This window comes from Semicossyphus pulcher, unplaced genomic scaffold, assembly GCF_022749685.1.
Source record: "Semicossyphus pulcher isolate SPU_LCO1_2020_fin unplaced genomic scaffold, fSemPul1.0.p SCAF_14, whole genome shotgun sequence".
NCBI classification, from domain to species: Eukaryota; Metazoa; Chordata; class Actinopteri; order Labriformes; family Labridae; genus Semicossyphus; species Semicossyphus pulcher.
This window is the reverse complement of record NW_027211648.1, coordinates 5,895,391-5,908,180: the sequence shown is the minus strand read 5'-3', so window position 1 is coordinate 5,908,180 and position 12,790 is coordinate 5,895,391. Positions and strand designations below refer to the sequence as shown.

General features: G+C 39.9%; 1 protein-coding gene across 14 annotated transcripts in view; it reads right to left on the bottom strand.

Annotated features, from left to right (window-relative positions):
- Positions 1-12,790, bottom strand: part of mark3a (MAP/microtubule affinity-regulating kinase 3a) — a 60,142-nt gene that overhangs the window by 2,532 nt on the left and 44,820 nt on the right. For 2 of the 14 annotated variants that reach the window (XM_069661160.1, XM_069661161.1), the window contains exons 15-17: positions 10,073-10,345; positions 8,064-8,090; positions 376-420 (exon numbers count right to left, since the gene is read on the bottom strand). In XM_069661160.1, the coding sequence (XP_069517261.1) occupies positions 376-420; positions 8,064-8,090; positions 10,073-10,345 (345 nt within the window). Of the gene's footprint in view, positions 1-375; positions 421-3,332; positions 3,381-3,573; positions 3,654-8,063; positions 8,091-10,072; positions 10,346-12,790 lie in introns of all 14 variants that reach the window. The other 12 variants (XM_069661170.1, XM_069661173.1, XM_069661164.1 and 9 more) reach the window with 8 other exon arrangements.

Sequence of the window (12,790 nt, the reverse complement as noted above, 5' to 3'; positions counted from 1 at the left end):
TGACTGTGAATGCAGCGTAAACTGGGGTTAGACACATCCATGCTAAATTACGGCAGTTTTTTGGGGGGGTATTTGAAGCAATTTTTTTTTTAAGGTTGACAGCAATACAAATACGCCATGCTAACAGAGCAGCACACACACACACACACACACAGTGCCATGCAAACAGAACATAATAAAACAAGCCAAAACAGTCAAAATGCAAAGACAAAAGGTTTCCAAACACATCTCCAGAGAAACAAAGCAGAGAGGGTATCCTGTGCAAAAAGGGGCGTTGAGCAAGTCGAGACTGCAGACGAGGACAAACTGAAGCCTGAGTTTATAAAAGGGGGGGGGGGACACATTTAGAGGAGGGAGGGGGGCAGGTAACCTCACCTTGAGCCCTCAAGTCTCCCGTTTCTCTCAAACTCGGTTGAGACTCTGAGGCGCATGAGAAGATCAAACAGGGAGGAGGGGAAAAAAGAAGACAAAAAAGATGTGGATTGTGCACGACAGAAATTACTTTAGATCAATTCCAGTGAAAAAAAAAAAGAGAATGTGTGACGTGTGATAAGAAAGAAGAGTGACACCGATGTGAAACCAACACCGAAAAAACCCCCAACAAAAAATGTAAACAAAAACAAAGATTTAACTTCCAGTGACACATCATGAGACGAAAAACATAAGAAACAGTGATAAATGTTAGGACCCCAAACCAAAACCAACAGTTCAAAGCTAAAAACAACAACCTTCAACACACAGCAAGACAGAAATAAAGCTTATGAACACGTGTGAGTGCAACGACCCAAACAGGAGAGTGACATCAACTACAGCCGACAGGTGAGGTTCAGGTAGGATGGTTCGAAGGGAGGGAGGTGCTGGTGCACTGCAAAGATCTCATGTACATTTATTTTCTACTTCAAAAACACTGTAAATCTATACTTTTAACGTAAATACGTCTCAAGCTAAGTCACTTGATTCCCTTTTTGGTGGATTTAAGGTCGCTGTGGGTGCTTTGGTTATAAGTAAAGCCATTAATTAGCAAATGTGTAATATAATGTAAACTTATGTAAAACACTCAGGTAGAGCTGCAGGTATAAGACGATTAATTGATAGAAAGATAATCAACGGACAACTTTTTTGATCATTTAGCTTCTTAAATGTGAAGATTTTGCTGCTTTTCTTTGACATTTATAAAAGTATGAGAAGTTTCTGACTGTTGCGTCGACAGAAGAGGAAGGTGAAGACGGTTGAGAGCGTCAAAATGGCCAACTGGAAGTTGTATAAATGTCATTAAATCATAACCGTCTTAAATTTAGTCATTTCATTTTCTTAAAATTTGGTTTAATTTGAATTGTAATGTGTGCCAGTGTAACCCTATCATCTCGTGGAAAGTTGCTTAAATTGAAATACCACCCAACATACTTTTAAAACTTTATTCTCTGATGTTTTCAGAATATTTTCTATTGTTTTTAGTGACTTTATGTTTCAAGTCAAACTGGGATGATGGATTATTTTTCTGCCTGGGTCTTTAGCGAGATCTTGATCAGACTACCTCATTGAACAAATATTATTTTTGACGCTGCATAAAAACTTCTAAAGGATAAATCTTTGTCCACAAACAAACCAGGACACCAGAACATGAAGACAAAGCTTTTCTTGCTCGATGCAGACGGAGGAGATGTTTGCAGCATGAAGCCGGGTGAATAGACTCTAACAAACAAAACCAAATGCTTCACGACAATTTGTTTCCTGTGACTAAAGCAGCAACATGTTCGACAACTTTAATGACGTACCGAAAATTCATCATCACAGCTGAGTGTTACAGGCAGATTTATGCCCACAGTCATCTTCTTCTTCTACCAACGTGACTTTTTATTCATGAGTAAGTCGCACTAAATACAGGAGAGGCTGATGACCATTTAACACATTTACGGTTAATTAAAACTCGTACGTATTTAGTTCCAAAGCAAAGTGTTGTTTTTGTTCTTAATATTAGCGACTACAGGCTGCAATGATTTTGATTCGAGTGTTTGTTTCCTGTATCTGTATCTGCTTTAACCCATACACTTTATATTTTCCCTTATATGCGAGTAGTTTTTTGTATGTCTCTAATTTGCACTGTATACTCGGAGCTATCTGGCACTATAATTTCCTTTCCTTATCTTACCTAGTTGTAATTTAGCGATGCAATCAAATGACGAGGTGTATGTAATGCAGTTTTTACCAAAACACAATAAATCCATATATAAATCAATGCGTCTTATTATTTAAAAATAAATACAAATATAATAAATGAGGCGACAAATATGTTAAAGGAGCTCAGCCTTACAGTCTTCACTAAATATGTAAAATATCCAAATAAATTTACATTGAATATATATGTGAATCTATATACTTAAACACATACATGAATGAAACTGACGTTCCTCACAGGACTACTTTTATTTTATAATACCACATTTATTTATTTATTTATTTATTTCAGGCGACTTTTGTTTCCAAACACCACATTTATTTTCCAATTCTTTTTATTTAATATCTCTTATATTATTTATATATTTAATTACATACCTACTTATTTCCGAATATATTTCATAGCCATATTTCCTTCTTTTTTAAAAATTGAATTACATTTATTTAATATTGTTAATAGAAATAATGAATATTTATATGATTTATGCAACAAATTAAAGATGTGTATTTTATGTACTCTTTTTCCCCCCATTGTGTAGATATTCTTCCCTCAATCATACTTAATCATGTCATATACCAATATTACAATATAAAACTACACGTACTGTAAGAGGGTTATTTCTGTACAGCTCAATCTTAGTAAAATTTGCCTGAAAAGAATAATTGTCCTGAACAAAGCATCACTCTGAGGAGGCGTTACTGTGCGTCTATGTTCATCTGCTCTGCACAGTGACTCATGAGCACTTTAACTACGTGAGCACAGTTTGACACGTCAGGAACCAGCCCCTGAATCACTACGAAACAAAAGGAAAATGTCTGAGTGACATCACAGAGTTAAGCTCCCTGCTCCCCTGACAGGACAGGCAGGCTTCCCAGCATGCATTGCAGCCTGGAGAACAGAAAAACAGGACGGGTGGAGGAGGAAGCGACTCCAAAAACTCCCCGACAGCTAAAAGAGACTCGACAACAAGAGGACAAGTGAGCAGACAGGACTGACAGCAGGTCCTGGGTCGGTCAGAGAGGCTGTGAGGATCACAAGACCGAGTGGGGTGAGGCAGGGAGGGAGGGAGGGTGAGGGGGTGAGTCCCTCCACATAACCGACACTCAAGACTTCAAAGTCTAAGAAGAAAGATTGAGGGATTGAAACAGCCCCTTACTCTAGATCTTCATCTTCCTACAACTCTCTATATCTTCTGCTCCTGAATCTGAAAGAAAAAATGGGAATCTGAAAAAAAACTGCGATTTTCTCAATGGACACATGACAAGAAAAGAAAGAAAGCGAGAGGGAAAGAATATTAAAAATGTATGACATGAGGAGAGGCCAAAAAAAGATGAGAGGATGATGAGAAGGCAGGAAGGAAGGACAGGCTGAGAGAGACCGGAGGGCAGAAGACTTACTAAGGGTCTTTCCTCCCTGGGTAGAAGGGACGACAGGCCCTGTTTTGGCCGTCTGCCGTTTGGCCGGGTCAATAGTGACCCTAGGCGGAGAGGAAGAGCAGCAAGAGGTCAAGGTTAAAGGACACAGGAAGGTTAGGAAGACAAAAAAAACACACGTACTGTGAGGAGGGGAGAAAGAGGTGACTGAACCTAAAACGTCCTGAGAGGAGGAAAGTGACAAAAAAAACTCATTGCTTAAGTCTCAAGATGTGATGAGGATTTCTTTAGGAGAAATGTACGGAGGGTCGAAACGGACAAAATGGAGTGAAATGTTCAGACGAGTCAAAAAAATCTTATTTTAATTTAATATTTTTTTTTATCAATTCATAGATAAACATTAATAAAAGTCTATATTCTAGCAGCTCTGTGAGGCTAGAAAAATGCTAATGACAGCATGCTAATGTGTTTCATAGAGGTTATCATGTTTATTATGTTTACTTGCTTTGTTTAGGATGCTAACGTGCTACTTTACTTTTCTCTTTTAGCCAAATTACAAGGTAAACAGTAAAATAATTACTAGAAATCATCCTGCAGGTAACGTCATTATTTAATTCAGCTATTTTTAACAAATTAATTGATTGTTTTTTTATTCTTTTAGGACAGTACTTTTTGGGTTGTGGACGAGCCAAGACATTTAGGGACTTTGTCTAGGGCATTGGGAAAAATTGGTCATTGAACATTTATTTTATTTTTTTACTTTTATTTTTACTTTTTTTTCTCTCTTTTAATCGATTAAGAGAAGAATCAGCTGATTTATACAGAATAAAATAATAATAAAAGGTAAGATAAAAATACTTTTTAAAAAAAAATCAATTTTGACTTGTCTGATAACATTTTACCACATTTTGCTTCCATACAAATGAGTACAAACACAAAAAAAACAAAGTGAGGTGATAAGAGTGAGATGGGAGATGACAGATGACAACAGAGTTAACCGACTAAGGGCTCTGAATGACGATGACCCTGCTACAGGAAGAGACAGTCCACAAATCAGCCACCAGAGGGCACTGCTGGGCCTCAAGACGGCAGCCTGCAGGGGACACAAAGCCCCTCCACTGTCCGGAGAGGCCACAGCTGATTCTGTGCTTACAGAACCTGGTTCAGTTTGACCACAGGCACTTAATGAGCCAAATCAACTCCTCAAATAGAGCCGTTTAGTTCTTTTAAGTGTCCTGGCCTGATGTCAGATCAGTTTCACAGCTTCATCTCCAAACCCTGAACCCCATATGTGGGGGAAATGAACACAAACTGACCCGACTCCTTAAAAGTACACACAGGAAAACAAACTTTAGAGAGAAGTTCTGCACGTCTTGTTTGGACACATCTCGACAGGGTTAAATCCAGTGGGTTATATCCGTTTTCTGTAAAAGGATTGTTGCGTTTAAAGGTAGGTTCATACTTGTTTAAGATCGCTTCCTTTCTTAAACAATTTCAGTGATTGATGGGGGATAAAATCAACAGTTTTTGTTCTGTTCTGTGTGGCTTCTTATGTTTGTCTAAAGATAAGTTGAGGTCTCAGGAGTCGGAGTTACACATCAAGTGTAAATCTTCCAGAGGTAGAGTCTGAGCCATTTACGGGTTAAATGAAAGGTTAAACAATAATCTTAAAAGAGTTTTTTTAATGGAAATTTAAATTGCTCTTTTTAACTCTGTATCCATTTAAAGTATTTTAAAAAAACATTGGATGCTTTTCAAAGCCTAGTATCTTTAGCGAATCTATTGCTCACATAACTGATCATTTCACTGGTCCATATTGGAAACCACCTCCAACATAAAACCCAGTCCAAAAATCCGGTTCAGGAACAACAACCGTTCCCAAAAACGTCACAGTTTCAGGGAGCCCGAAATAATCGCCCTTTCAAAAGACACTTCCTTTCAAATGAAGCTCCTTTATGCAATGCAAAGCCTAATAACACGTAACACAACTGTATAGATCAACCAAAGTCCTACACAAACACAACCATCTAGACAAAAAGTATATATATATCAAAAAGTAATAAATAAAACATCAACAAGAGTTTTCTTTTAGCTCTTTATGGCCTGAACATTTCCTCCTCTGTCTGAAAAAACAGAAAGAAATCTCATCCTTGTTGATTTCTTTTGTTTTGACGGCCATTAAAAAAAATCAAATTTTGGGCAAGAGAGGGTTAAAAAAATAAAATAAATTCTGTCTTGTGGTGAAAAAGGCAGCAGAATAATGTTTAAGGATCCGTCGAAAATGTGTATTTTCCAGAGCAGAGAGAGAGAGCGAGAGAGAGAGAGAGAGAGAGAGAGAGAGAGAGAGAGAGAGAGAGAGAGAGAGAGAGCGAGAGAGAGAGAGTTCAGTTGTTTACAACAATCATTGTGGCGAGAGAACAAACCACAATCAATGGTAGCTGCAAGAAGCGACCCCATGCAGGCATCGGCAATTGATTAGTGGCAAGCTGCTTCGTTGTTGCTGTTGGTTAAATCGACTGATTGTTCAAGGAGTCCGGTCTGCTCTCACAATCAGCCGTTATCCACTCAGACCAACCACAGCCACACGGAGTACATTTACACACACAGGAACACCGGTTAGAACCTGATTAATGCTGAACTCCAGCAGATTAAATGATCAGTTACATTTATGAATGATGTTTGTTTTTTACTTGACCTTTTAACAAACAGGATTTGGTTGATTTTTCTTTTTTATTTGGAAAATACACTTTTTCACTTACTTGCCAAGAGTAACACAAGAGGCTTGAAGCCACTTTCATGTCTGCACAGTCAGCTAGCTTAGCTTAGCTTAGAGGCTAGATGCAACGGGAAACAGCTAACATGGCTCTGAGCAAAGGTAGTAAAACGTGCCCTCCTGCACTTATCTTGTTTCTAATGCCTATTAACACTGATGTTTAAAATATTTATACAGATAATATGAAGATACAGCTTGTTAGCTCAGCTTAGCATAAAGACTTGAAGCAGAGGGAAACAGCTAGCATGGCTCTAACAGAAGTAACAAAACTAGCCTACAAGCACCTTAAATCAAAACTAATTGAAGTATAAAATATTTGGACAGCAATTATGAATAAGCAACCAGCAGCAGGCTAGCTTAGCTTAGCATAAAGACTATAGTAAAGGGAAACAGCTAACATGCCTCTGTGTGAAGGTAGTAAAATCTGTCCTTCTGCACTCGCAAAGCTCGCTTATAACTTCTTGTTTCTGATGCCTATTAACACTGATGTTTAAAATATTTATACAGATAATATGAAGATAAAGCTAGCCGCTTGTTAGCTCAGCTTAGCATAAGGCTTTAAGCAGAGGGAAAGCTAGCATGGCTCTTACAAAATCAACAGAACTGACCTAAATGCACATTGCAAAGCTCAATAATTAATGTGTTTCATCTTTTGTAGTTTAATCCAAACAACCTGCTTCTTTATAAACACAGTACACATATTGTATGCTTTAACCAGCAGCTGGTTAGCTTGTCTTAACTTAGCATAAAGAATAGAAGCAGAGGGAAACAGCTAGCATTACTCTGGTAATAAAAATCCACCTGGAGGTACCTTTGGAGGAATTTAGCAACAGCTAGCTTAACATTTGCCCCAGAGACAGAACACAGCAACACGTTCACACACCATCATGTGAACGATATCAGCTGATTCCTGAACGTAGGTTTACCTGTGGCTAACACCCCTCAACATCTGAATAACACAGCTTTAGAGTAGCTACATGTTGCGTTTGTCCTTTTTTGGTACCTCGCCAGCTGGCGCCCCCTTCTCTCAGTCCCTACACAATGCTAATGGATTGCCACACTCAATTGCAATTTCATTAGTGTCTCCTAGCTGAAACTAATGCAGTCTGATACAAAAACCCAATACAATACATCCTCCTGCAATGAAGGCTTAATGTTCAAGTTTTGTTTGGACTGTTTTATCGACGTGTTGATTCAACTTTATTGCCATTTAGGAGGCTGAAGTTTGTGGTGCTTCTGACTGGTATTGTGTTATACTGATACAAGTGGGGTGAAATGACTTACATTTGAAAAAGTGATGGGGTATAAATAAGCCCCCATTGGTTCTTCGAAACAAACAAGATACATCATGTCAATAACTTAGTTCTGCAAAAGGCTGGCAGAGAGACTTTTGTTACCTTTGGACTGAGCCGGGCTAGCTGTTTCACCTTGTTTCCAGTCTTAATGCTAGGCTAAGCTAACTGACAACCAGCTCCAGCTTCATATTAAAAGTGCACACATAAGAGTGGAAGCTAACTCTTGGGCAAGAAAGCAAATAAATATATATCATATATATAATATATAATCTGAACCCAAACATTGTGTGTGTAAATGTACCCACAGAGAGTTTGTTTCTGCTAAGCGGCGTGTTAGTTCAGTGCCAGCAGCCCCACACGTCTGTAGAGTCTCAGAGGAAGTTTTTCAGTGAGATAGTTTTCGTTATTTTTTTGGCACAGAGCGAAAGGCAGTACAAGAGTCCTACCTTTTGGCAAACCTGAATGACATGTTTCTACAACAGAATCAGACAAAGAAACAGTGAAAATGGTGAAGGAGGAGTGAGAGGAGGAGGAGGGGGCAGGAGGGAGGGAGGGAGGCAGGGAGGGGTTATGAGGAGTCTGAATGAGTGAACAAAAATGTGGTGATTGGAATCATCAACAGTAAAAAGGGAAGATTCATTTTTTTCTCCATCGATTATCAAATGATTTCAATTCCTCATTTAAGGTCAGTCATTGCAGCAGGGATGTCGCTGGCCTGGCTGCCACTTCGGGAGCCTGTTCGATGTTTGTCTGGTTGTTTTTGTTCAATTAGGGCTGCTACTAATAATCTAAGCTAGTTGTGGAAGAACTACTTTAACTGATGCAAAAGAAGAAATATGACAATGTTGCAGGACACAGTTTAACACAAGCAAAAGTACAAAAGCCTGAGCATTAACATGTACTAAAATACAACATACACTTAGTCTTATGTTAACCTGCAATAATACAACATTTATCTGTAAATATTTTGTGTTTTTCCAAAACTGCAAAAAATGTATCGCATTTTAACATAATAATCTTGAAGATTTTCATTTAAATAAATGTCTGTTAAGTCACTATCTATCGCTCAGTGAGGCAACACAATGGTGATTGAGCCTATGGCCCACTGATGAAAGCCTTTGCATTTGCAGTACTACAGACTGGATGTCTGGTGGCGACTTATGCAGAAAAAAATCACAAGTGGCGCCCAGTTAGTGACGTGTTTTCCATCACCCAGCAGTGGTTGGTCTGCCAGTGAGGCAGGGCCTGTGTCCACGAACGGTGTTTTTTGCGCTGGCAGCGTCTATTTCCAAAACAAGACCAATGCGGTTCAGTATTTTCTTCACCCTCAGTGCTCTCAGTTGAAAAACTTTTGGACTTACGATATCAACTTTTTCAACAACAATGCCGGAGGAGATTTTTCATTTTCTCGTAGATAGAATTTCCAGGTGTAGAGCTACCGCTAACGCCAGGACACGACTCCTTTCCATTGTTTGTGTTTTCTTTGTAAAATGTGCTTAAATAAAAGCAAAAATCAAGAATACAGAGCGATTTGAAACAGACTTAATGCTCACTACTGAGGGAAGCGGAAGAGCCGTCAGACAACGTTCATAACCTAGCAACGGTAAGAGCCGGTGAGAAGCGCTCTGAAATTGAGGTCGTGGATGCTGCCAGTGCAAAAACGGCGTTAGTGGACACAGGCCCTACATGTGTTTAGAAACTTTTCACCACTGCCTTAGAATATCTTCCAACCAATAACCCAGCCCCTTAGGTATTACTTACACTACTTCTAAAAACTACCAAGACTAAATTGTGAGGAGCCTAAAAAATAACTGATCATCAAAGTAGTTGATTGTTTGGATTTCTTTCTACAAGCTCCGCGTGTCTGTGTGTCAGAGTGAACCTAAACAGCCCCAATTTAGTATCTCGATTTAGACCAATGACATCAAACTGAAGGTGTAATTTCACAATTTTAACTACTGAGCTCTAAAGTATATGCCCTGCTTGAAAAGATCTCTTCATGAGTATTATTTAAGAAAAGCTTAAATAAAACAAAGGAGCACATTGGCTTCAATCCTCTGCTGAAAACGCTAACAAATCAGGTCAAATTGTGGCTCATTCAGAGAGGTTTCAGTTCTCTCTGGCGGGCGTCCAGGCAGCGACAGATCAACAATTTAGACTCAAGAATAAATCACATCGTACAGGACAGTGAAGTGTTCCCCCCAGCATGTAATTTATCATCCTAACTCTACAAGGCACTGTGTTGATTGGCTTCTAATTGGAGCAAACAGATTGTGCACAGAGCAGGGCTGGAGTCTCTCCTCTCTCTATTCCAGTCGCAATATTTACATAAAAAGTTATGACAAACTGCTGGTGAATGATTGTTTGAGGATGAGTTTAAGGTTTAAATTAACTGAAAACAAAGAGAGGTAAACCCCAACCCTTAAAGTCTGACGTGAGGTGTTTCCTCTCCTACCTGCGGGTGAGTTTGGAGGTGAGTTTGGAGAAGAGGTTGCTGGTTCCACGGCTGCGGGTCTGGGAGAGAGGGGTGGCATCGTGGGAGAGCGTCGGCGAGGCCGGCGGGCCGTTGTACGTGGCCGTGCGGCGGTCTCTCAGCTGGCCCCCGTGGAAGGTGCTGCGGCTGGCGGTGCCTCGCGGGAAGCGGAGCTGGTTGGGTGTGGTGGCGTTGGCGATGCTGTGGATCGACGACACCGGGTTCCTCTGGGTGCCGGGCGAGACGGCGACGCTGCTACGGGCGGAGGAAGACGGGAGCAGTTAGTCAGTGGTCAAAGACGAAACAGACAGGTTGACCGTTTTTTCCATTGCAGAAGTGTTTAAACATGTAGCTGTGCTTTTATTTCAAATGCCAACTAGAAGGTTGAAAATAAACATACCTAACAGTGAAGGTCAAAGGTCACAGCTACAGTACAGTTTGAGCACACTACTGCGATGGGAAAACCCTTGTTACAGCTACATCACATTTCCCTCCTTATCATTAAATGGCTGAGAGTTTGTTATTCCTACATGGATTTCTAAAACTGCCGTGAGCTTTTAAATAAATGAAACCTGCATGTTAGATGTCAACAGGGTAGGAAATTAAATAAAATAAACATTTAAATCATCCAATCGCATTAGATTGTGGATTCAAGATTTAAAGAGCAAGTTTAGTTATACAAGTTGAGTTTGATCACTTTGATTTACAATTTGTGATAAGACATTTTAGTAACTTGAGTTTCTTTATGCCTTTTTTCAATCATTTTATGGACTACAGAGCCACAGAAATATAATCAGGGACTGAACCAGGAACTTAAAGTCTCCCCACAATTTGTACAATTGCACAGGTATATTGGATTAGGGCGGAAAATCACAGCATTGTCCAAATTGCATTGTGTTCTACTGTTTATTGACTCTAAACTATAAATTGAGGTCTAAACTAAGGTGGGAAAAACTTTGAATACTTCAGGAATGTCTGTCTAAAAAGTTAGATATGCTTATGCCTGTTTTCTGCTTTTCTGCTACGTCACAGTCTGACGCCACAAACGCACCGGAGACAAACTCGCTGCAGACAAATTTGGAACGATATTCGAGCGCTGTTTGGACGGAGACGGAGTTACCAACAGAGCATAGCATCGTGCTGGAAAGGGGACGGAGATTAGCGTGTCGACACCGGTTTTGTGTTCCCATCAATGCCGATCAGAGCCAAGGCGATAATTACCCGGGTCTACTGCACCGTCATTTGACCCGGGTCTGAATGCCAATTGTAGCCTTTCCCATTAAGCAAAAAGGCCAGTTTTTTTGACCAGTGGGAAATGGGTCTTTAGCCAAATTTGAACAATTAGCATTATTAGCATATCAAGTTTCCTTCCCCTTCTTTATTTGCGCCTAATGATTTCAGTCATTTTTCAAGCAAAAATATTTAACATTTGCTGGTTTCCTTTGTCATTTATGAAACTAAAGGAACAGTTGTTTTTTTTTTTACTGTTTGTTGGACAAAAGAAGGAATTTTAAGTTGTCACTCTGGGGAGACTGACTTAGCCCCTGGCTGCTTCATACAAAAGGCAGTTGTTAATATGGTTCCTGAGCACCTGGAAAAAAGGTTCCTTCAGTGCAAATAGGCTGTCGTCGAGAAAACTAACGCATCTTTTAGTGAAATTAGATTTTTTTTTTCACCTGCCAAAGCTAATTTTAGGTAAAAAAAAAAAAAAAAAAAAAAGAGTGTAAAGGAAGACCAAAATGTATCAGGTAATTTCCCACCCTGAACAAGAAGCGTCCTAATGTGTACAATGACAAAAGTGAGTTTTGTGTTTCTGATCAGTTAGACTCTAAACAAAAACAGCGATGGTCTCAGGGTGCTGGAGCAGCAGGGGAGCTCGGCCATCGTGTCGGACACCAACAGGTGAGGGGGGTGGGGTGGGGGATCCAGACAGAGAAGATCAAGGGGTCAAAGTTCACAGCAGAGGATGGAGGAGAGATCAGGAGCAGAGCTGTGAAGTTTTTTGTTATTGCAAATGTTTGCAGCGGAGACAAGCGCTCCTCCGGTCTGCGCAGGGAGATGATGCAAACATGGAAAAATATGATCACACACACACACGAGTTCCAGACCTCGTTCATCAAAGCGAGGCAGCTTAACTTCAGTGTGAGGAGACGTATTTTTCTCTACTTGTGCCTCCATTTTTGTTAGAGTCTGAAATCATCCATCCTCCACGAGCAGGTAAATTATGTCTTAGGGGATAAAACTCTTCTGCTACAGTTTACTGGCTGCTGAAAGAGAGAAAGAGCTGTTTCCTTTAAGGTGAGACGATGCGAAACAAAACAGGAAGTCCGGTTTGAGTGACAGATTGTTTTGCTTACAGGATCATTTGGCTTTAACTACACAATGAATTTTGGCACTCACAGAGACGATTTAAAGACCGTCTTGGCGGCACATGTTTTATCTTCTCTCCCCACGATCTTGGGTGATACACAGATATATAACTTTTACATTAGAGTCGGCAAGGAATGTGCTGTTATATGTATTTGATGTTCTGCTGCACTTGAGCAAAAGTTCAAACTGGTTTGATGTTTTTGTCCGCCTTACTCCAACGCTACAATCCAGGCTTTTCATCATGACGCAGCCTTTATTATTTAGACACTATGCTAAAAATAGCATGAAATAAGGCAATGTGACGTTTTGATGGAGTTTCTATTAATACCT